The sequence below is a fragment of the Scardinius erythrophthalmus genome, assembly GCF_964197995.2.
Source record: "Scardinius erythrophthalmus genome assembly, chromosome: 22".
Taxonomy (NCBI): domain Eukaryota; kingdom Metazoa; phylum Chordata; class Actinopteri; order Cypriniformes; family Leuciscidae; genus Scardinius; species Scardinius erythrophthalmus.
Window position 1 is genome coordinate 32,546,005 of NC_138242.1, and position 26,029 is coordinate 32,572,033.

General features: G+C 38.3%; 1 protein-coding gene across 7 annotated transcripts in view; it reads right to left on the minus strand.

Annotated features, from left to right (window-relative positions):
* The window catches only part of LOC308683097 (uncharacterized protein), a 75,285-nt gene that overhangs the window by 15,417 nt on the left and 33,839 nt on the right, over positions 1-26,029 (minus strand). For all 7 annotated transcript variants that reach the window (XM_081353337.1, XM_081353336.1, XM_081353333.1 and 4 more), the window contains 5 exons: positions 25,252-25,338; positions 21,939-22,289; positions 19,206-20,396; positions 1,900-2,618; positions 469-705 (listed from right to left, as the gene is read on the minus strand). In XM_081353337.1, the coding sequence (XP_081209463.1) occupies positions 469-705; positions 1,900-2,618; positions 19,206-20,396; positions 21,939-22,289; positions 25,252-25,338 (2,585 nt within the window). The remainder of the gene's footprint in view (positions 1-468; positions 706-1,899; positions 2,619-19,205; positions 20,397-21,938; positions 22,290-25,251; positions 25,339-26,029) is intronic.

Sequence of the window (26,029 nt, forward strand, 5' to 3'; positions counted from 1 at the left end):
CTATTTCAATTAAATGCTGTTCTTTTGAACTTTCTATTCATCAAATAATCCTACAAAAATATGTATCACAGTTTCTACCAAAAGTTTTCAACATTGCTAATAATCATATTAGAGTGATTTCTGAAGGATCATGTGACACTGAAGACTGGAGTAATGATGCTGAAAATTCAGCTTAATAAATTAGACTTTACTATCTATATATTCATATAGAAAACAGCGGTTTTAAATTCTGATAATATTTCACATTTTTTACTGCATTTTTGATCAAATAATTGCAGCCTTGGTGAGCAAAAAGAAACTTATTTAAAAAAAACCTGGGAAATGCAAACTAAAAACACATGTTGATGTGGTCAAGCATGGACAGCCCACACAAACACAACATCCACGCAGAGACGAGAGCCGGAGTGGGCCGCTTTGACCTCGGGAAGGGCGTTCGGACGTCTCCTCGGTCACATGTTGGAGACTCACCTTGGGCTTGATCTCTCTGGCCGCGGTGCTGGTCGCGGTGGAGGGTCGTGTGGATGCCGTAGCGGGTCGTTTGGTGGCCGGGGCCGGGGCGGGTGCTTTGGGCACTGGGGCTCTTTTGCTGAGGGGAGCGGGTGCGCTGGAGGTCAAGGTCGGGGTCGAGGTCGGGCGTTTGGGGGCGGTGGAGGTCGAGCTCGGTCTGGGCTTGGTAGAACTGGGTTTGATTGACCCAGCGACAGGCTGCATGGATGGACAGCAAACCCAACGGATGGATGGCAAATGATGAACAAAAAATAGAATAAGGATAAATGATAACGGCAGCGATAATGATAAAGGCAGTGCAAGCTGATAAAAGCACAAGTTCAAATTTTACATCATGATATTTAGAGGAAACATTGAGTTCACTTCAGAATTAAAAAAATTCTGATAATTTAATAGTCATCCAAGATGTTTGTGTGTTTCTTTTCTCAGTCGAAATATAAATTAAGGTTTTGGAGGAAAACACTCCAGGATGTTTCTCCATATAGTGTCTTCAATGGGGTTCAGCGGGTTGAAGGTCCAGATGTGAGTTTCAGTGCAGCTTCAAAGTCTCGACACGATCCAGCCGAGGAATAAGAGTCTCATCTAGACAAACCAGCGGACATTTTATAACAAAATAAACATTTATATACTTCGTCTTGCACTAGCTCTGCGGTGCGTTACGTAATCACGTTGAAAGGTCATGCGTGTTCCGGTTCAAAACGTAAGAAGAAAAATGTTGAGTAGGGCGAAAAACTCCATCTCAGTTTCTCCTCCAACTTCAAAATAGTTGTTTTACCTTTTTTTATTTGTAAATGGCGTTTGACTTGGTCTTTGCACATTCACTTTGTAAACACTGGGTCAGTACTTCCGCCTACGTCACGCTTGACCTTTCAACCTGATTACATAATGCGTGGACCATCACAGAGCTAATGCAAGACGAGCATTTGTGGATAAAGTATATAAATGTTCTTTTTTTTTTATAAAATGTCCGCTGGTTTGTCTAGATGAGACTCTTATTCCTCGGCTGGATCGTGTCGAGACTTTGAAGCTGCTCTGAAACTCACATCTGGACCTTCAACCCGTTGGACCCCATTGAAGACACTATATGGAGAAACATCCTGTAATGTTTACTTTCTAACTAATTTCTTTTCGACTGAAGAAAGAAAGACATGAACATCTTGGATGACGTGGGGGAGAGTAAATAATCAGGAAATTTTAATTGTTAAGTGAACTACTCCTTTCACTTGGTCATGTAAGGATGAGATAATGATCTCCAACCCTACATGAGAGATAAATGAATTTTGGTTTGGTTTTGGCATTAATAAGCTTTAAGAACATAATCAAACTCATTAGCAGAAGCACCAGCAGGAATGTCAGTGGAGGATGACGAGGCAACAGAGAGTTCCCACAAACCTTGGTCTTCTTCTCGGGACTGGTCACGTCTCGCCCGTTGGTGACCGCAGGCTTGGCCGCCGAGGGTTTAGCAGCTGTTTTTTTGGCTTTCTCGTCCTTCTCAGCTTTGGCAGGTTTCTTGTCAGCTGGCTCAATCTTTCCTACTTTGTCCTTTTCTGTCTTCTGTTCTTCTTTCTCCTTCACATGTTCTTCTTTCTCCTTCACATGTTCTTCTTTATCCTTCACATGTTCTTCTTTATCCTTCTCTACTTTCTGGTCTGATTTGTTCACGTCAGTTTTCACTACCTCCGTCTTGATCTCGGTCTTTTCCACCAGATCCACCTTCTCTTTCTCAATCTTTGGAGTAGACTCAATCTTTTCTGCCGTCTCTTTTTTGTCGGTGGTCTTCTCAACCTTCTCAGCCTTTTCAGTCTCATCTTTAGTCGTTTTTTCCAACTTGTCAATGCTCTCAACTTTCACTGGCGTTTCAACATTGGGAACCGTTTCATCTTTGCCCTTTTTCTCTGACTTGTTCAACTTGTCCACGTCTTTGTTTTTGTCCCCTTGAGCTTCTGTGTTTTCTTCTTTGGTTGTCTGTTTGTCTGTGTGGCCAGTTTTGTCTTTCTCCTCCACAGTTTCCATCTTCTGATCTTTGTCTGACTTGCTGAAGACACCAAAGTCGTCTAACTTCTGGACATTGTCCATTTTGTTGACCTCTGGCTTGTTCTTATCAGAGTTTCCTGGAAGAAAAACATGAGAAAAGATTTAAAGATTCAACTACAAACATAAAACATGTAGCAATTCATAGCAAAACAAGTCATTTGTTCTTCTCGTTTAATCCAAACGGAAGCCACACCAAAGACAAGACAAGACATTGTGAAACATTTCTGGCCTTTTTGCCACTTTCGTTGATAAAATAGTAGAGATAGAACTTGATTAGACAGAAAAATGGATCAATAAACTCAAGAAACCTTAAAAATGAAAGCTTATTTAATTTAATGGGACATTAAAATTTGCTTTGATCGCTTTGATCTTTTGAAATTGACATATAAAAGGTATTTGTCCCATTAAAACATCCTGCAAGTTTCACAGCTTAAATCGCCCTCCTCATTATAAACAAATTATTTAATGAAGCTCCAAAAAGACCTTGATATTGCGGGATCTGTGACATCACATGGGCAAAAACATTTGCATATGGCTTCCTCTAGAGTGAGACATCAACATATAGTTACACATCATCGCACCACAGGCCCCGCCCACTGGCGTTCAGTGATTATTTTGTAAACGAGGCACAGAGAAATGGAGAGTTCAACGAAAGATAAAGCAGCGACTGTACTGAATCTGACAGCAGCGGCATCACAAACCGTGAGTAATGATTCCATAATGCTTTGTCTGTAAATTATGGTATTATATGGATAATGTAAACACTTAGGTGCAATAGTATACTATGCAATGACGCAAGCCAATCATATCAGTGGCCGTTTACTGACAAACTTTAAAAGAACTACGCCTTAAAAACGGCTCTTTTCAGACAGAGGCTCAGAATGAAGATTGAAAATATATATTTTTTTAATTAAAAAAATGATTATATATGTCTGAAAAGAGCCGTTTAATTATTAATTAATAAAAAAATGTAATTCAATAAATACTATTCTCAAATGCTGCACAGATGTGCAAAATTCCAGTATAATCTGCATATGCTGCTTGGATATAAGCAAAGTGAAGAAAAAGTGATCTGAGTCCATTCTGAAGTTCAGGTATAATGTGAACACATAGAAAACTTCCTTTTCATTTAGTTTACTTTTGGGTTATGATGCTTATTACATGATGACTTTAAGATCTGAATTATGAATTCATTCATAAATGGAGTTTGGAACATTGGAACATAAATGGAACTGAGTTGAATATGAATTATTTTATTATGCAAGATGAAAGAGTGTGGAGTGATACAAGAGACATGAAATAAGCAGCTATGTGGGAAAATACATCAACATGTTATAATTTGACCACAGAATGCTGCCGTTGACCAATCAGAATCAAGTATTCGAGAGCCGTGTGACAAACGAGAGCTAGATGAGTGGATGAGGCGGAGAGCTGTAATGAGGCCAGAGAGATGCTTGAGTCCACATGTAATATATCTTACAGGCGGCTCTCTGGTCACGTCACATATAACGACAGATCCATGAAAAAGGCTGCTCGTCTCTTTGAGAATCATCATGTCCTTGTGTTGAAGGACAGAACAGAGTTCAGCAGCTCATAACTGTGGGATCAGTAACTGCAATGATCGACAGCATCATTGAGTCAAATCAATAAAGAATCTTTAATACCCTGGTTTGCATATTTATTTCACATTTTGCATTGAAAATCTAGTGAGCGTGAAATAAACATCATTGATATTCCAGCAGCATTTTGCTTTCTCACATGTAAGCTGCTTCCCAGACTACTGCATCTTGTATTAAAGTTAATCTGTCACCACAGCGCGGTGGATTTCAGATATTTGTAAGAAACTGAGAACTCTTGCATTAAGCGGATCAGTTTCCACATGGCTCAGGTGCATTTATAATAACACCAGTTTCACAATGACACATCAAAGCAGACGAGAGCCCGCTGAGAGTGTGTCAGCGAGAAATGCAGAACGACACCTGCTCAAGATGAAGAAAAAAATCAGTGTATGAATGTGAAATGCCTACAAAAAGAAAGAGACTCTAGCCTGACAGGACCAGTTTTCACAACCTCTGGAAAAATGATGGAGCCAATAACCTTCAGAGTTTCCGGCTATCTTCTAATAAATCAAATATTGTCTGGATAGAAACATCTGGAACAGTAAATACTGTGTTTTTCACAATGCTTGGATGTTTTTGAATTGCATAAATGATGCAACATTTCTCTGTACACTGCCTGGTCACTTTCATTATGGATTTACACCATTTAGACCTTTTTTCACCAACTTTCTGGCAAACAGCTGGTAGTTTTGTATTAAATGTTCAAATTATAAAATAAAGTGGGTTTTGTGATGCACTCCATGCATTTGTCCTTCTGTTACGCCCATGCAATCCAGACCCCAATTAGTGCATGAAACCACAAACACCTGCATTAATAGTTGCAACTCAAACAGAAAACTAAGACATAGTTGCTTGCTTTTCCACTGATCTCAAACACATTTTACGAGTGATTTTATCTGGCATTGTTTGCTTCCCCTTGAGGAAGGAAACATGTTTCATTCAGACATTCGGTACAATGCATTTACACTCCCAGTCAACCAGCGAGAAGACAATTTACTGATTGATTGAACTAGACTATTTACGCACTCCTCACTGTGAATTACTAGTTAAACAAAAAAAATCAAATATGTTAATTGTAAGCATTCACCACTGTAGGATGAGGCAGCAGAAGATAGCTGGATGTCATTATAAATGAGGCACGTTGAGGAGAGTTTCTGACCCCAATTTGCTGAGAGGCAGGTTTTACTCTAGGAAATCAGGACATACATTACTAACACGGTCTCGTCTGGAGCGTGTAATGAGCATGCGTTCGGTAGTGGCGTGATAGTGCCGCACACACACAACGGAGACACTATATGAACCACCTACAGCACTTCTACTCCCGCTAACAATCACAAAGACCATACAGAATGCAATAAATCCAACTTACTCACATATAACCAGAAGAATTGCATTGAAACACTGCATGCTTCCCAGTTTCTTTATTTCTAAGAATGATTATGCCATTTTATGCACCTCAAACCTTTCATAAATCCTTTTTAAACGCTTTTATCCAAAGCAATCTACATTGCATTCAAGGTATACTTGATTCCTTTGATTAATTATTGGTTTCCCTGGGAATCGAACCTGTGACCTTGGCGTTGCTAGTGCAATGCTCTACTGTCTGAGCTATGTGAAATCCCGTCATCATACTAATCATGTACCAAAATCAAGGCCAGATTACCAACAAAAGTCAAACTGATCGATGGTTCGCCATCACCTACCCTCAAAAGTCGCAGCAAACGTGTCGGTTTTGTCTCCAGCGTTGTTGCAAGTCCCATTAAGGCCACGTGTTGTCACCGGCACGGGAAGAACGACTCCTTGATCCTTGTCGATGAACGGTCCCTCCAACAGGTCCTCAAGAGGCGAGTGGGGAAAGCTGCTTTGGTCTTTGCGAACGGGGAATGAGGGAAAATGCAGTTCGCTGTTGTTTCGTAGGTCATTGCGTGTGGCTCCAGCCGATAGAGTCGGTGGAGGAGTCGGGGGTTGATCATCGGATACGGTGAGGGAGCGTTTCATTCCCATAGCGAGAGAACGACGAGGTCCTCCGATGGGAGACGGTAACTCGTCGAGAACACCTCCTCCGGGGTATTTATCCGGGAGCTGGAGGCTGGCCGGCACTGAGAGATGCGAACACTCAGACATGGCTCGCCTCATCGCCTTCCTCTGTTGTTCGGCTCTTCCCATTATACAAGGTTCAAGGTCTCCTTCTTCCTCGCTTTCCTCAGCTTTCATCAACTCATCTCTGCTCTCGAGGTAGCTGTCATTGACCACGCCGATGACACAATAGTTTGGAGGCTCCAGAGCTGGTTTTAAGGGTTCAAGTGGCGACGGAAACTCTTCGCGACCTCTAGGTGAATCCAAAAGGATCGTTCTGCTGTTTTGGTCCGTCATGCATTGCAACGAAGCCACAAATTTTCCAGGAGACGCAGCCGATGAGGACGACGGGCTTTCCGGACTGTCTCCGGTGCTGCCGAATGACATGCTCGCTGGAACGCTTCCTCGTCCGGGTACGTTGAGCTCAGAAGGAGACTCGTAGAAGCACAGCTTGTCCTCATCCGTCATTCCCGTGGCCCGATGACCACCTGCAAAACTCGCCGGCGCCCCGAGGTCTCCGTGTTTCCAGTCCCAACCCGGAGGAGACGCGGACGGGACTTTACAAAGATCACTGTACTCGGAGAACGGAGGAGCCGGCTGCTGGTTCGAGAGAGAGGACATGCTTTTGTTCCCCTTTCTCTGCTGTCTTTGTGTCTTAGTCCTGGTTTATTGTGTTTAATGTGTCTCAGTGAGATGGATGGATGTGTAACGTAACCTCTTTCAGTGCTGTTGCTTCTGCAGGCGCCAACAGACTAACCAGCACTGAGACCTCTCTCTCTCTCTCACTCTCTCTCTCTCTCCATCAGTGAGCTTTTGCCATGGCAGGAATCACATGCTTTCTAATGTGGCTGTTCATTCGCTGCCTAAAATCAACCCCTCCTCCTCCTCTTTTCTGCCTCTCTCGTTTTCTCCACGTTGTCCTCTCTGCGTCCATCTTTTCTTCCCTCCTCCTCTCTCAGATAGTGACACACTACTATCATCCCTGAGGCTTCACGCATGAGAAATGAGGAACGGCTTAATGAGCAAATCATTTGCACACAAGATTTCAGAGAGAGTGCACATCTATCGTGGAAGTCTTCTTGGGTACCGCGATCTCAACACACACAGTCTGTATCAGTATTAGCTTATCAGAGGCACAGATTCGTGCATGGATGTGTCTACTATTATTGTTAATTGTTTTCTACAACATTCTCGTTCATATTATCTTTATTTGTAGTCTGCAGCTCATAACTAAATGCTGCAAATACAGTGGGATGTGGGATCAGTAACTGCAATGATCGACAACATAATTGAGTCAAATCACTCTCTTTTCTCAGGTAAAATCAATAAAGTATTTTAGACATCCGGTTGGAGGATCACAAGTCTGTGATCTTCAAATCTGAATCCCTACCTCAACATTTAAGTGTTAATGTCTTTGTTGCAGCGACTAAATCTGATGCATTTCCTGCAGCCGAAAGTGTGAAAGACATGACATCATCATTCCTCCAATCAGAGAAGATGAAGAAACAAAACTTGAACAATGACCGGAACACACTGTTATGCACCTTCGACTGCATATCATATGCATAAAATAATAATGATAATAATAATAATATGAATTTATAATAAATATAAAAATAAATCTATGTGATTAATTTATTCTAATAAATATATATAAAGTAATAATTTTTGTTAACACTACTACCACTATTACTACTACTACTACTAATAATAATACTCAAAAATACATCAGTATTATTTATTAATCTTACTAGATAATAAGTATTCATAGCATTAAATAAATAAACCAATATATGAAGAATTCAGATGCAAAAGCCTCTAAGTGCCATTCAAATGACCTATTAATTGTCATTTAAGTGAAATTACTGAACTTAAATATACAAGCTTGATAAAAATGATCATTCTAGAAGAAATTTTCTGATGGCACTTAGAGGCTTTTGCATCTGAACTCTTCATATGGTAATACACAAAATGTACCCAAAACTAATATGTACAGATATTTAACCCAGAAAATTCCTGTAAAGTGGAGAAGTGATGGAAACTCTTCTTCAGAGATGTCACTCTGGCCTATATGCTTCAATAAAAAGTCAAAGTTAGTTTTGTTGTGAATATTTCATGCTTATCTAATTCAGACTAAAACACTCCCAACATTGAGACGCTTTGTAAGCACGCCGTCACCACGAGCAGACAGTGTGTCCGTCGGCATCAGCGCGGTCACTGCGGTTACATAAGCGCCATCATCTGAGCCTAACTTCCTCCATCAGCAACTGTTGCTTCAGCAGAACATACTGTACATCCCACCAGACATGAGAGCGTGACCCGCGGATGAACCGCCAGTACGCTGCGCTGAAGATGACAATTATCAGATGAAGATTTAGGGTGAAGGACGTGTCAAATCACATTCAACAGAGAAAAATGATGCTACTCTTCATGAAACTAATTCCTATAGCACATCTCACTGTGCGTCCATCCCTTTATCTCCTCATCAGTGTGGTTTACCGGATTAACCAAAGTAAAGTTGTTGCAATGCTACTACAGTGTAAGGCTTGCCTTAAGACACTCAATATTCTGTAATATTATTGATTTGACTACAATGACACTATCGGATGAGAAAAGAGCTGAATAATAACACTATTGTCACATTTGATGAATTTTGCATCTGTTATTTTCCCGTTTAATACTGTGAAGCTGCTTTGAAACAATCTGTATAAAGAGCTATAGAAATAAATGTGACTTGATTAATAAAAATGAGGGCTGTGCAACGATTAATCGCATCCAAAATAAAAGTTTGTGTTTACATAATATATGTGAGTACTGTGTGTATTTATTTTGTATATATGTGTATTATATGTGTAATAATTTATTCTAATAAATATATAAAGTCATATATTTTTTTTATTAACACTACTACCACTACTACTACTACTACTACTAATAATAATAATAATAATAATACTAACATAATATATTACTATATATGTATTATACTAATAAGTATTCATAGCATTAAATAAATAAATAAACCAATATATGGTAATACACAAAATGTACCCAATGGTCTGGGATTAAAACTAATATGTACAGATATTTAACCCAGAAAATTCCCTAACCCTAACCCAGTATATACATGCATATATACTGAAAAATGTGAATGTGTATATATATATATATATTTTTTTTATATATATATATATACATGCATGTGTATTTATAAAAAATAATTACACACAGCACACACACATATATTATTTAAACATTTTTTTATTTTATTTTGGATGCGATTACTCGTTGCACAGCCCTAATAAAAATGTTAAGTCATGGAAGAATAATGGAAGAATCCATTTTGTTCACTCAAACTGGAACTATTTTCGCCATGCATTTCTCTCACTAGCGAATCAGAGCTTGCACAGTTCAGAAGTGCTTCACGTCTGTTTGTCCGTGAGGTTTACTGAGCGCCCGTCCGTCCACTGAACGTGTCAAATCAATGGCGTGTCCCCGTGCGAGTGGTTGTCCAGGCCGTCAGGGACAGAGACACTGTAGGGATGATCTCATCTGACCCATCAGACCCACCGGCCCCGTTACATAAGCTCAGCTGAAAGACGCCGCCTGTCTGTTATTGTACTCGCACTGAACCAGGAGGATACGGCATAGTGTGGTAAATCTGCCATGAATAATGTCTGAAAAAAACAAAACTGTTTTGTATTCCCTCTTAAAGGGATCCTGACATGAGAACTCAAATTTGACTTTTTAAGGGGTCTTTGTACCATTAAAACAAGTTTCATAGCTTAAACCATATTTATGTCTCAAACCAAAAGAACGGTGCTTTTGACACAGGGTTAGTAGATTAGGTCGCCGTTAAAGCGGCTTAAAGTCCCCCTGTGGTGTAAATCCAGCTTTTAATGATGTTTATGTGTCTATGTGGTGTTTTTAATACGCTTTAAGACAAACCATGTGTAAGTTCATAAGTCGACAGCATTGCTGAGTATTTCCTCCTTAAAACTGCAGTGAACCAAAGACAGTCTCAAAAACACGCTTTGAAATCGCTGGTGTTTCTGACGTCACAAACTACCTTGTAACCAATCAGATCAACGTGTGATCGTCAACCAGGTGATCTCTGAGCTGAGTGAGTGAGTGGAGGCGGGGCTCATTTGCATATTCATAGAACCGCACATACTAAATGAGGCGAGGGTGTCGAGTTACAATCAAGCTATTTCAAGGAAAAAACATTTAAATATGTCATTTTGGTGATAAAAGATGAGTTTTAAGGGACACAATTATTGACTACAGGGGGACTTTGATGTAAATCTCAACATTTACTAATACATTATTACAATCAAAAGTTTTCCGTTAATATAAGGCAATGCAACGTGAACATTTTTATTAACTAACATTATTAAAGATTATTAAATGCTGTAAAATTGTTATGCTAATTTTAAATTAATGCATTAATTAATGTTAACAAATGAGACCTTATTGTAATTTGTGAACAATAAGTAAAGAGAGAAAAAAAAACAAAAAAAAAACGTACTGCCTGTTTAAACAGAGCCAATGTATAGAAATGAGGGCCAGGATCGTCCATGAGAAACCAGAGCGTAGACATACAGCCTGACCTACATGTATGTGCATCTCTTGGCTGACCTGAATGTTCGGTTATGTAGCATAAGGCTCGAAGCGACTTTTGCAACATACTGATGAAAAGGCCACAGACTGAACACAGATTGAAACGGACAGCTGAATTGCAAATAAACACACGCGTCGCGTTTGCTGAAGCATGCACACTTTAATTACACTACAAGATTTTCCTCTGAGTAACTGATGTTAGGAATCCAAAACTTAAAGAAGCAGCAGAACAGGGATATAAAAAGAACAAACACCGAGCTGCATTCCTCTCCTCTTTAGTGGAGCGGCTAAAACATTTATCAATGTCACAGTGAAGAACAAAAAAAAAAAAAAACCACACAGGTGGCCAAAAAGAGATGAAGTCGGGAGGATGCGAGAACACAAAGCCAGATAACTCGACTGAGACCGTCTACCCAGATGCTATTTTTAGCACATCACCCCTCCTCCTCCTAAGAGCCAACATCGTTTCCTTGGTAGCCCTGATTCCTCAGGTCTCCTAAGCAACTGCCTCCCGTTGCCATGGCAACATGAGCCTTGTCAACGAAGGAGCAGGTGAGGGACCACATGTCCAAAAATATAATAATATAATAGAGTGAAATTATGGGAAAAGCTAGAGGTTCAGTGATGCATTCAGTTTTTTTTTTTTTTTAAGTTTATTTTATTATACATAATGATTTATGTGATAATGTAATAATTTAATAAAAGTTAACGATCAACCCAAAACCAGCTTTAACATACCAAGTCAATTCCATCACTAAAAACGGCAGAACTAACCTTGCTGTAAGAGTTAATAATTTTATCCCTTAAAACTCATCTTTGATCACCAAAATTACATATTTAAATGATTTTACTTGGAAAAAAAAGTCTTCATGCCTTTAAATATCTTGAATGTAAGTCGACACCCTCGCCTCATTTAGTATGCGCGGTTCTATGAATATGCGAATGAGCCCCGCCTCCACTCACTCACTCAGCTCAGAGATCCACTGGTTGACGATCACACGTTGATCTGATTGGTTACAAGGTAGTTTGTGACGTCAGAAACACCAGCGATTTCAAAGCGTGTTTTTGAGACTGTCTTTGGTTCACTGCAGTTTTAAGGAGGAAATACTCAGCAATGCTGTCGACTTATGAACTCACACATGGTTTGTCTTAAAGCAGATTAAAAACACCACATAGACACATTAACAACATTAAAAGCTGGATTTTCACCACAGGGGGACTTTAATGTTTTTAAATGTTACTAGTTTTGCAATGTTCAGAGAACATTAGAATTAATAGTGTTTGAAGAATGACAAAACGGAATGGTTCGCGTAACCAAGATAAGCCACTTTAACGGCGACCTAATCTACTAACCCTGTGCCAAAAGCACCGTTCTTTAGGTTTGAGACTTAAATAGGCTAATTTGGCTCTGAGACTTCTGCCTCTGCTACAGGCTTTACTATCATTCATCCGGTCAAGCAAACACACATCCTGCTCTTTCTCTGCCAACAGCCATGATGAAGTAAACTCACACACGGCTCTCTGGTTAAAAATAACCTGCGGGTGACGTTCAATAGTTCGTCTGAATGGGAGACGGATCAATTCAAACATTTTTGGCATCAAGCGTCACTCAACCTGAGCCGAGCTCAATCCAATCGTTCAATGCTCTCAATAATATTCTGAAAATAAACTCCATCTATTTTATTGTCAATCCTGAGAGAAACTCAAATGCCAAGATCCTCAAAAAAAAACAAAAAAAAACGCTGTGTGAACCGTCTGAAGGCATGTTCAGTTTTATTGTATGTGAAAAAAGTCTCTTCTGTTCACCAAGGCTGCATTTCTTTAATTAAAAATACAGTAGAAAATGTGAAATATTACAATTTAAAAATACCTGTTTTCTACTTTTTTTTTACATTATAAATGTGTTTACTGCCATTTTTGAATTAAACAATCCTTGTGGAATAAAAATATAAATTTCTTTCATAAAATAAATAAATGTATTTTACTGACCTCAAACTTTTCTATCATTATTACTGTTCCAAATATTCAAACTATCTCAAATGTTCTGAGATAAAAGTTTATCGTTCCAATATAAAGCAAACAAAAAGCAAATCACCTTTTGAAAGTAACTTGGTGCTTCAAATAACAATTGTATCAATTACATCGTTACACCAGTAGGTGGCGACAAGTGTCTGTTAAAAAATAAATTTCTCATTGAATCATTAATTCAAGAGATTCGTTCAAAAACGCTGATTCATTCAGTAATGAAACAAGTTTGAGTCATTATGAGTGAGTCATGAATCATTCATTCAAACAATTTTTATAAACAATTCATGTAGATTAATTAAACATTTTAAATAGACTACAGCAATTACCGTTTTATCAGAACCTCTAGTCAATTACGTTATTTTGTTTAGTGGTCTATTCAGAATCGTGATTCTGTTTGAAACAAAAAACATGATTCTTGATTCATCCAGAATCGTGCAGCTCTACTTTAAGACACCTTTTATTTAGAGCCAGATCTGCAACCGCATCACTCATGTCCTTCACAGCAATCCCAGAATGCATTGCAATAGCTACTCATAGATCTCGGAGAGTGAACGGTTGCAGCACAGTGAACGTCATTGGCTCAGTTCTGCTGAAATGCTTCGTGTCAGCTGGGAATATGGATTTTTATTATCTATTATATCATATTAGCTGGATTTCTGACTATGTGTAAAGTCAGTTTCGTGCATGAGTGAGCAGAGGGTAATTATTCTGTTGATCACAGCCGGTCGCTTCTCTCCTACCGCCTGCCAAAGCACGAGGTACAGCAACTGTTGCAGAAACCGGCCCCAGGCTGCCTTATTTACATATCTGCATAATTAAGACATTTGTGAAGATATGGAGGAATATTATCAGTGATGCTACGATGAGCACACCATGACAAAAACCCTCTGATTGAACAAGTCACATGCCATGCAACACTTATGCCCACTTTCTCAGCATCTGTCCTTGTTACTATGGAAACATCAGCTTCTTTTTCAGTTGCCGTAACGACGAGACAGGCTCCACGCCCTCCCTGGAGGCAGTCTGTGTTTACAACAGTCGATGCATTGACCTTTACCGCTCCATCATTCTGCTGGTCTCAAACACTCCGGTTATCATAACCTTTGACTGTATGAATCCATTTGAATTTAATGACGCACATACGCAGAATAACGATTGGCTAAATGTTCATTTCGTGGTAAAATGACGTTCACTTAGTAAGTGTACCAAGAACTGAGACATTACTTTCAGTTTAAAAAGATATTTGTGCCGTCGGCGGTTATAAACATCCTGACAAAATGCACAAATCTAAAGACACCAACTTACAACTACTGTTCAAAGGTTTGGGGTCAATACGATTGTTTTATAAATATATATATATATATATATATATATATATATATATATAAAGGAATACTTTTATTCTGCAAGAAAGCATTAAATTGATCAAAACTGACAAGACATTTATGATGCTACAAGATTCTATTTCAAATAAATGCTGTTCTTTTGAACTTTCTATTCATCAAAGAATCATGATAAATAAAATATATCACCATATCCACAGTAATATGAACTGTTTTCAACATTGATAATAATCATAAATGTTTCTTGATCATCAAATCATCATATCAGAATGATTTGTGAAGGATCATGTGACACTGAAGACTGGAGTAATGATGCTGAAAATTCAGCTTTGATCACAGGAATAAATTACACTTTACTGTATATTTTATTTTATGTATTTGTTTTAGTTTTTTTTTCACAGTATTTTTACTGTTTTTGATCAAATAAATGCAACCTTGGTGAGTAGAAGAGACTTAATTTAACAACATAAAATCTTACCCAGCCTTAACTTTTGAAAAGTAGTCTATATGTACTACATAAATCAATTAAATCAAATTCCAGCTGCAAATTCAAGTTAGCAATGGTCAACCAATATGCAAATGTTATTTATATTTCTTTATTATTTTCCTGAGTCATGAGAGTCAAAACAGAAATTATGTAGTAGAGCTGCACGATTCTGGATAAATTAAGTATCACAATTATTTTTTTTGTTTCAAACTGAGATCACGATTTTTACTAGAGGTTTTGACAAGACGTTAATTGCTGCTGTCTATTTAAAATGTTTAATTAATCTGATGATTCAAAATGATTCAATGACTAACTCATAAATACTTGACTTGATTCATTACTTCATGAATCGGCGTTTCTGAACGAATCTCTTGAATGAATGATTCAATGACAACAGTCACTTGTCGCCACCTACTGGTGTAACGATGTTACAGTCGTTATATGAAGCATCAAGTTACTTTCAAAAGGTGATTTGCTCTATATTGATCACTGCCATAAACATCAATGTTTTTATTCGAACTATAAACGTTTATCCTAGAACATCTGAGATCATTTGAATATTTGTGACACGGATATAACGATACTGTGTGGTTGAAAAGAGCCGTTTCATGTCTAGATAGCCCAACTGAGAGAGTCAAATCACTGTAATTTATGAATGAGATCGTGTGGGTGTTTGAATCGAGATCGCGCAGCTCTATTATGCAGTGAAAAACAGCATTAATTGGTGATTTACATTTCACCCTACACCATATAAACACTATCACAACACCACAAAAAAGCCTGTGCTGTAGATCTGTCAAACCTCTAGAAAACACGTGCAACACGTCTCAGAGGGTGTTTGGTTGGGTCGGGTCGGGCGGGGCCAAGAGGCCGGTGGCTCCATACGCCTGTCTTTCACCATGAAGCTTCTCAGTAGGGTTTACTTACGTAAGATCCTCTGTGCCGACACTCATAGCCTCACAAAACCTCTGGCCTCCAAAAATACTCCTCGCATCTGCTTCCAAACATCTATTGGCCTGTTTTAGCCCTTTTACTAGGCAGGCGGTATTTTATGTATGACACAAACATGAAAGAAAGAAGAAGAAAACCTGTCCAAAGGTATATAATAACACAAACAAAAGAAAACTTAAAAAACAAAAAACGTATATAGAGTGCAACTGAATTTAACAATGCAGAATGTTTTTTTTTATTGTATTTCAACTCTAATGTGATAAATTGCAATATTTCAATATTGATATCGCAATATTTTGCAATGTGCTGTGTACGACAGCATTGCTGAATATTTCCTCCTTAAAACTACAGTGAACCAAAGACAGTCTCAAAAACACACTTTGAAATCGCTGGTGTTTCTGACGTCACAAACTACCTTGTAACCAATCAGATCAACGCGTGATCGTCAACCAGTGGATCTCTGAGCTGAGTGAGTGAGTGGAGGCGGGGCTCATTTGCATATTCATATGAGACAAGGGTGTAGAGTTACATTCAAGCTATTTTAAGGCATGAAGACATTTTTTTTCCCGTGGAAAATATGCCATTATGGTGATAAAAGATACAATTATTTATTAATTTATTAAAAAAGGGATCAAATTATTGACTACAGGGGGATTAATAAATGCACTTGGTAAATGAAAATGAAAAACACTCGCTTGATCATCTGAGAACTTATCTGTGATCAGCAACTGAATGTGCCTTAATCAGGTTAATCGTTCAGATGGAACACAAACAAAAAGCTAAAAAAATGCTGTAAAGTATTCTCATTTCTTTTTGGTTTGAACGATTACGATCGAGTAGTATCACATACAATCTTACCATAATCGTCTATTCATATTTTCTCAAAGTACATGATTAGAATCCCAAATAAATCTCTATATAACATTAACTAGCATTCAAAGCACATTTACCAGTCACAGAGAAACAACCGAACGGAAGTGTTTATTTTTTTCATAACAAGCGTCTGTCTGAACAAAAGGAGAGATGGGTCTGTGTTGCAAGTGTGTTAACACTCCACCATTCATCACAACACACATCACAATCAAGAGCGTCTCACGGGTCCACAAGAGACAAGCAAAACACATCACGACCCAAAACAATCAATGCCATTCTGAGATGTTCACAGGATGTACTCAAGGCTAAGGAAAGCATTACTTTGAAATGTCCTCTATATGTATATAACAAACACCAAGCAGAGAGTTACTGCAGGCGACCAAACATGGAATAATAGAATTCACTCTAATGTGACATTTGACACGGAGCTTTCACAATTTTCTTATTTTCAGCTCATAGTACAACACACACGCACATTATAGGACACTGTCATTAATTTGCATGTTGGGAAGTCTGACACCAAACGCTGATGGCCTGTCTCCCGGAGTGTATAAGTAGCTCCCTCAGTGACAGAGTCCCTCCCCACTGGAAAAAGAGCCGAAAATTACAGAGAACTAAAAGAGACAGCTGTGTCAGACGCGCCCAAAACACACACACACACACACACACACACACTCTAATAAAGGCGCTACACTCGAAACCAGAGTGTAAACAGCAATCGGCCATTTTAAGACATACTATACTGTATTTTCTGCAGTTGTGCAGCTTATGCTATGCTGAAGTTAATCAAGTCAACATGTAAAAACATTCACAACCCAGTTTACTTCTGCAATGTGATGTATTTCAGAGAGAAGACAGGCTAAAACAAGATGTAAAAACTGTAGGTCCCAATTTGCGTAATTATGCACTATTCTATTCTTCACACTGAAGATTCCGAAAACAAGAAGTGCACTTTAAATACCGAGTTGATGCACTTAATTAAAAGTGTGGAGACTTCATGCACTCGACTGTTGCAGCTTTAATTATAAAATTCATATACTACACCAGGGCTTTTCAATCTTTTAGAATATGATGAAAAATATGATGATTCGTATGGGAGGGACCCCCATCATAATATTTAAAAGATAGCTGAATATTTTTTTACGTAAAAACACCCAATTAATACTGTGAAAAAAATATATATTACAAATGTGTAAAGTATTTAGTTTCTATTAGCATACTTCATTGCGTTTTTAACTAAGATGTATTTTTTTTAATAAAAAAAAAATAATCAAAGTATGGATATAGGCCTATTATTTTCTTATATTTTTTTAATTAAATTTTATTTATTTCAATCAAATGTATTAATTTATTATTAATTTTACTTTTAAAAAATTGTATTTATTTAATTTTTTACATTTTTTTTAGTTAATTGGATCAATATTATTTTTATTGATTTATTTAAAATAATAATAATAATAATTTAATATTGCTTTTTCTCTTAATTTTTCCACGGACCCCCAGAACTCCCTTGTGGCCCCCTAGGGGTCCCCAGACCCCAGTTTGAAAACCACTGCACTGCACGGATGAGTACAAAGTGTAAAAGTGCATAGTTTAGAAGTGAACAGTGAATAATGCATCATTTGGGACACAACTTGAGTCGTTCTCCTGCTGTTCATGACTCACAGCGATGCCTTCTGGGATTATGACAATATTCTATTTAAATACAACACTTGCATTTCTAGCTTACATTTAAGAACATAAATGCTTTAATGAAAACAGGCTAGATTATGGAGATACAAGGACTTTTTATACCACATACCGATTCACAGATTCATTTAGTTTGGATGATACAAACTAGTTCAGCCATTTAAGTTGCAAATTACAAAAAAAGTTGTAACTGAAGTAAAAATAGTAATGAAAAAGTTCAAATACTAAAATTAGTAAAACTGAAAAAAAGCTGCAAACCACTGTTGCACATCCACTAACCACATATCACTTACATCTGGTTACGAGACAATTATAGAGCAAGTTATGAATGAAAAGTAGAGGATGTTACACAACACGCTTTTTTCACAACATAAAGAGACAAAAAATGAGTAAGCAATAACTAAATGTTGACTTACCTAATTGGCGTGTTGAAACAGATGATGTCGGGGAACATAGAGGAGAAAGAAATAAAAAGAGCATCACTTACGACTGTATTGCACTTTGTACACATGCATGAATAGACAAGGGTGGTACATATTCACACTAAAAAAGTGCTAGAAGAGAAATGGGTGGTGGAAACCGAGAGATAAGATTGTCACTGTTAGGTGTCACCAATGGTAGTGCGAGAAACAATCACAACAGCAGAGTGGAGATGCAAAAATTGTGAGGGAACAACGACACCTCCTCGAATAACTGCAAACCGAAGCGTTTTGATTAGTATAGACCCTGGATCACAAGGTTAATTGGGAGGGAAGGGGAGGGGGGGTTCTTGTTTGCACAAAGTCGGTCATTCATTGTGGAAGAAAAACCCAAGCAAAACCAAGCCAACCCGCTTTAAACGAACCCTAACCATTGAGTCCAGCTGACGGGGTGACATGTTAGTTATTGGGGTGTGCAGTTTAATCACTCAAGCCCAGGCTTGGAATCCACACAGCCATGCATTAAGTGGATCCACTTCCCAAAACGTCCACAACAAACCTTCCAATGTGAAGGGCAGTCCGCCGGCTTGCTCCCGAGGTTCTGCAAAACTAGGGAAGAATGGCGGAGCAGACGGATTCAAACCGGAAATCTGTGGAGACGGCAACTTTGCATCAGGGGAAGTTGGACTTTTTGATGAAGATGAACTGGACTTCTTGCCTTGTTTGGGTTTTGGCTCCTTTGGGGATTTGCTCTTTGGTGAAGGAACTAGGGCTTGGGACTCAAATGCAACATCTTCCAGATCAAAAGGTTGATTGTGGTTATTAAGAGACCAGGCAGGTCCAGAGGGAGAAAATGGAGGCGCTGAGATTAGCGCTTCCATCGGTGGTACAAAACAAGTGCTTCCAGGGGTGGAGGCTTGCGGTTCCTTCACTGGTGAGTCTTGGGTGGCCATGGAAGAGGTGTAGGGGTGTTCTTGTCCGAACATCGCCTCCTCAAAAGTTCCTCCAGGAGCATCATTGAGAAGAGAATCAGCTTTTCCCAGAGGTGATGGAAGGGTGAAATCATCTTCCGTGTCCATGATTAAATCATGGAATCCAGATGACGTGGATAAGGAGTGTTGATCGGGGGCTCGACCGGGAGACTTCGGGGAGATCACTGCAGGAGTTGTGGATGGCGGGGAAGTAGCTGTGAGAGACAGAAGATCTTGGGTAAGAGACAGAGGAATGAGACTCCCATCGGTGTAGTCATCGGAAAACGACACTAGATCGCTGTCAACTCCAAGGGGTGATTGGGTAAAATCAGTCGCGAACTCTGGCGGCACGGAGGCCGAAGCAGGGACGAAGGGTTCGGCATGGATCGCCCATTCCTCGGGTATCTTCTTCCGGCTTTTCGGCTTCTTGGCTCTCCCACCAATGCGCCCGACTTCTTCCCAACCAACATCTTCTTTGGATTGATGGACGATCTCAGATAAAGCACTTTCGCTTTGCATATCCGCGTGGAAGTCGTAAACCTCGTCCCTGGGTCTCCGTTTTTTCTTCTTCTTTTCCTTCTTACGCTCAGACCCTTCTCCTTCCCTCTCCTCGGCATCTCCCACGCTTCTATCTCTCGGCGACCACTGAGGATCGGTCGCGTCACTCGGGCTTTCTACCAGGTGACTTGCGTGGCGACTGATAATGGTGGAAACGCTGGGTGTGAAGGGCAGGTCAGAAGGAATGCCGGCCTCATCGGACCAGTGATCACCAAAGACACCTCATATACAGAGAAGAAAGGAAATTAGAGAAGCACTAACTCCCTCTTTCGCTCTCTCACACATGCACAAAGGCATTCGCTAACTTCTCAATCACCCCTTAAACTCCCAGATGATATTCCCAACAACCTGTGAAGATCTAAATCAGATAATTTAACCATCTTTTGAGATAGTTGCAGCCCTGGATGCTGACTGGTCTGAAATACACAATACAGTCAAAACTAGTACACGAAACCTTATTTAACTTCTATAATAAATCAGTTCATTAAAGGACGTGGCATGAAAAGGTAAAATAAATTTCATAGCATTTTTCAAAATTAAGGTGCTGAAATGAGGACTCATGGCACTTTAAGAAAAAGAAACTGTAACTGATGTACTATATTGATGAAGCATGTAAACAGTTCTAGAAAAAAGCCTAATTTTCTATTTGAAATATCTAAAAATACTTTTATCCCACAATAATCTGCTTGAGAATCAACACAATGAAATTACTTTTATAGATTGTATCTTGAATATCGATGCAGTTTGTTTAAAAATCAAGTTTAAAAATCTGCCAGGGTAGTAATCTTATCCAAAATACAATCTAAGAATCTTATTAATCTTAAGCAATGTTAATTTTCAAGTAAAATATTGTTTGAATTATTATTTTTTAGAGTTTTTTGTTCTTCCTTTTTAGCAGAAGATGTGCACAAAGCAGACTGAGCGACTGAGGTCAAGCATAACTTATTTGTGTACAAGGTCTGATTTTCTTTATAAGAAATAACGAGCAGAAATAATGATTTGTGGGGCAAATCTCATTTGGGGGGATTTGTGAGACGACTCCTCGTACACTAAATGACTGGACGCTGGATGACATGCCTGACTGACCAAGATACCTTTGTCTTGGTAGATAAGGTCTATAATCTAAGGTGTTTTGTGTGAGACGGATAAAAACATTACATTTGCTAATAAAGTATGCTTATGTCATCATCAAATCGAGTCAGCATTTTTCCAACAGGGTGATTTAACGATCAAGCACCTGATGACTGACTCGTGCATGAGTTAACGTGACTCTACAAGTCTGACCCTCCATCTGGTAGGTGTGTAACACTGTTTGCACATCAACAACCATCCATGAGCATCAAACCAGGCAGAATATCATTTTACCAGCAAGGTGAATCGAGGTCTCAGCTGCACTGTACTAACGCTATACAGCTGAGGAACCCTTAAAGGCCCCTGGGATACCAGAAGCGATGGGTTTGGCAACTGATAGTGTAACTCCGCCTTGCACTAGTTATAGTGCCCCCTAGTGGGCAGCAATAGTTTTAATTACTAATGGATTAGAAATTTGCTCCACAGGGGCTCCTGCAGGAATCCCATAATCCCTAATACAAAACACATGGGAAGTACATGAGGGAAATTGACTACATATTAAGGGCATGAGCAGCATTTAAAGATGATTAATCTGATGTGTCACGCTATATATAGATATATACAGTACTGCCTCAAAGAAAGATACTCTAACATTGAAAAATGCTGATATTTGTGCAATTCTGTGTACATACCTGCAGATGTGTCCAGTGGGCTCTTGGGTGTCGTGGCTGCCAGGGGTTCAACCAGTGGTTTGGGGGGTTCGGCTGGTATTTTGGGGGGTTCAGCCGGTGTTTTGGGGGATTCGGATGATATTTTGGGGGGTTCAGTCGGTGTTTTGGGGGATTCGGATGATATTTTGGGGTGTTCAGTCGGTGTTTTGGGGGATTCGGATGATATTTTGGGGGGTTCGGATGGTATTTTGGGGGGTTCAGGGGCCTGAGCATCTGGTGAACCCTGTGGTTCGGCCACACCAGACGGTCTTTCTGTCTGGAGAGGAGCAGCACCTGTGATCACCGCAGACATTGTGCTAGGCTGAGAGAAACCTATGGAAAATTACAGAAATTCAGAGAAAAAGTCAAATACGTGACATATTTATTTAAATACACCATGTACTTGTGGTTTTAAACCATTAATTTTCTAGAATGTGAGGTTTTGATATATAATTTGAATAATAATGATGATGATGATAATAATAATCTAATATTAGCAGTAGTAATATAGTGTTAATGTTTATAATAATTATTAATAAAGAGTAATATTTTATTACTAGTAGTAGTTGGATTTTAAGTTATTAATTTATTATTTAAATAACACATCATACTACTACTGCTACTAATAATAAATTAAGACTACACTATTAAAACATATTCAACTTATAAAATAAATTATTAAATAAATACTTGACAGCTATATATTTCTCCCCTATTAAATGAGAGCTGTCGTGGAAAATGTACTTATTTGTTATGAAAAATAATATTACAATTAGAGCTGCGCAGTTCTGGATAAAATAAGAATAACCATTTTTTAGTTTCAAACTAAGATTACGATTCTCCCACAACTCTGGACAGACAACTAAATCAAATAACATGTAATTTACTAGAGGTTCTGACAAAATGTTAATTGATGCAGTCTATTTAAAAATGTTAAATTAATCTTAATGAATTATATATGATAAAAAATAAACGTTTGAATGAATGATTCAATGACTCAAAGATTTCACTTGTTTCATTACTGGATGAATCAGCGTTTTTGAACGAATCTCTTGAATGAATGATTCAAAGACATATGATGACAATGAATGATTCATCGCCACCTACTGGTGTAACAATGTAATCGATTCAATCGTTATTTGAAGCGCCAAGTTACTTTCAAAAGGTGATCGCTACCACAGACATCAGTGTTTATATTCGAACTATAAACTTTTATCCAAGTACTTCTGTTAATATGAAAAGTTGTAATAGAAATAATGAAACTGTGTGGTTAAAAAGACTGTTAGTTAAGCTGTTTTGACACAGATTTGATTGTTCGTTAAAGGTTTAACAGACACAGGCGAATGAATAGCAGTCATTTAGGAATGAGATCATGTGGAACATTTTCTGTTCTTGAGTCTTCCACAGAAGATATATGTACATGCTTTAATATTTAGACCACGTCTATTATTGATTGCTATCAGGATGCGAGAGAGTTTCAACCAGTATAACAAAAAGTATTTACCAACACTACATTTAATGAAACCTTTTATGCTTCATTTAGACGAGTTTCTTAAGATTCCCCTGTGATTTCAACAGTTTCCACTATAAGCTGAGATATGCGGATGCATCTGTAACACACTGTCTATGATATATGCATGTATACACATGCACGTTTATCAGATCAGACACGTGTTTGTTCTTGTATCACATCAGGTATGACAGAGACAGAGTGAGGTATGTACCAGGTGGTGAAATCCACCGTTAGACACGATCAGTGTCGCATCTGAGCTGAATTCTGATGCGAGCGTGACTCAGTGTCTCCCAAGAGCCCCTTTAAACCAGCGCTAATATCAGCAATTGTCTTTCTAGGGAAAAACAGGGCTGTTCATTTACCCCACTAATGAATTCAAGCTCATTATCATTACTACCATTACTTCTAATGCGGCCCATTAGAGTTCAGGATAAAAGCTCCAGGTTATATCGAATCAAATCTCAATTTCTCAGCATGACCAGAGACGGAGTTTCTGTCTGTGACTTTCAACATGATGTTGCCACACAATGACGCCATGAACTTATTAAAGTTTCCCAACATCTATAACCAATAAAACTAGTAGGACTGTAGATGTGTATCACATTCAAAACAGGAATCACATGAGCAGAAGATCTTTATTAAACGAGGTCAGGGGTAATTAGAGGTGTTGTTTTGCCGGACGCATCATTTTAGTAAACCTAATTAATGGCCGGAGAGAGATTCAACACGATGACACTGAACAAATAAAAGCGTATAATTAACGAGCGGCCCGGCCTCAAGCAGAAAGCACTGAAAAAGCAGCTAAATCACATTAGAATAATGATTTTCAAAGCTCTATATATACACATCCCCAACTCAATTAGTAAAGATGCAGTCAAAGTATTTGCTATTTGCTGTTTTATAGTGTTATATGAATATATATATGAAACGTTTGCATCTTTTTTAAAAGCTTAATTCTGGATGTTATTCCATTATACGGACGAGTCCAAGGGGATTTTTTTATTAATTTTTTTATTCTTTTGTGGTATATAATGTAAAGTAGGGCATATGTCAATAGAACAACACCATGGAAAGTAAATAACGACTTAAAAAGCTTCACACTTTTTCCAGCACTTCAAAGCTCTAAATACTACCCAAACTTAAATGTTATTTTTTAATGCGATACCCAGAAATATTTTTTGTTCATTCTTCAAAGATTGTCCCCATTTGTAAAACTAAAAGTTGCAAGATGTTGGCAGAGGAGCACTTATTGGCTTATTAGCCATTTTCATTCTAGAATATGTATTTTTTTTACAAGTTTTGCTTTTGAATTTATATTTAGACATTATGAAATCACAATTATAAAATATCAAATCATCAAGAAATCAAATTTTGTCAAAGTTTGGCACTTTTTTCGTACTGAAGTCAGTCCACTATGATACTATAGAAGAACAATGGTATATTTAATAAGAGTAGAATATTTATAGGGAACATTTTTTCCTGACAAAAATTGGGTTTTTGCATAAAAAAAGTTATTTTTTTCTGCTTCTCAACTCAAGCTCAACACTTATCTCTCACATATGCATTTCCAATAAATAAACGTAATATTATTAGTAATTTTAGGATTTAATTACCTTTATGATTTAAAAATCCACACAGTGCAACCAAATCAGGAAAGTTCTACAGATGTTTTTTAGATGAGTTTATAAAACAATTCCGGAAAATTACAAACTATGATTATGACTGTATGATTATTTAGTGTTTTGTCTCTCATTATGAAGTGAGGTCAGTGGAGGTGGTCACCTGAGAACGGTCCCATCGGGCTTCTGTCCATCATCTGTGGAGGGCTTGACTGTGAGCCCCACTGATCGGCAAAACCAGACATCGCTCCTAGAAAACAACGGAGAGAGAGAGAGAGGAGATAAACAACAGGGCGGGTCGTACAAGTGTGCAGATGCTGAGCTGCATTTCAATGAGAGGAGAAAAGTGACGAGTGTTTTGTAAGAGGCTTTACAGAGGGACAGAAAACAAGCTGTCACAATCAGCTGATGTAAATGTTCATGTGTCGTTTATCAAAAGATCACAGCAACTGCAATGACACATCACATTATAAACAAGCTTAAACAGCATCTGTGCCGCAGTCATGAACGACTGACTTTACTAATAGATCAGGCTCACCATTTTCATACATGCACCATAAAACGGGTGAACAAAATGACCAGAGATGAGACCCCAAGCAACCAACCAGAGCACCCTATATTATAAATATACACCCTAAATATGATTTTAGTAAGAAATAGTATTAGTATGATATAATGAGCACTTCTGAGGAAGAACTGAACACTGGATTCACCAACGTTTGCGAGCTTAAAAAGGGTTTTATTCGAGGCCCTTAGCAGAAGGAAAACTAAATAAAAAATACATGCCCATTAAGTAACATGCAATTTGTACTAGGTCACATATTATTACTGTATACTTTATTTCACAAGCTAAAACCAGCCTTAAAATGTTCCATAAACCCAAAACAAACTTTTTTTGGCCAGTTTACATCAGTCTCTTGCTGTCCAAGTGGGCGAATCTT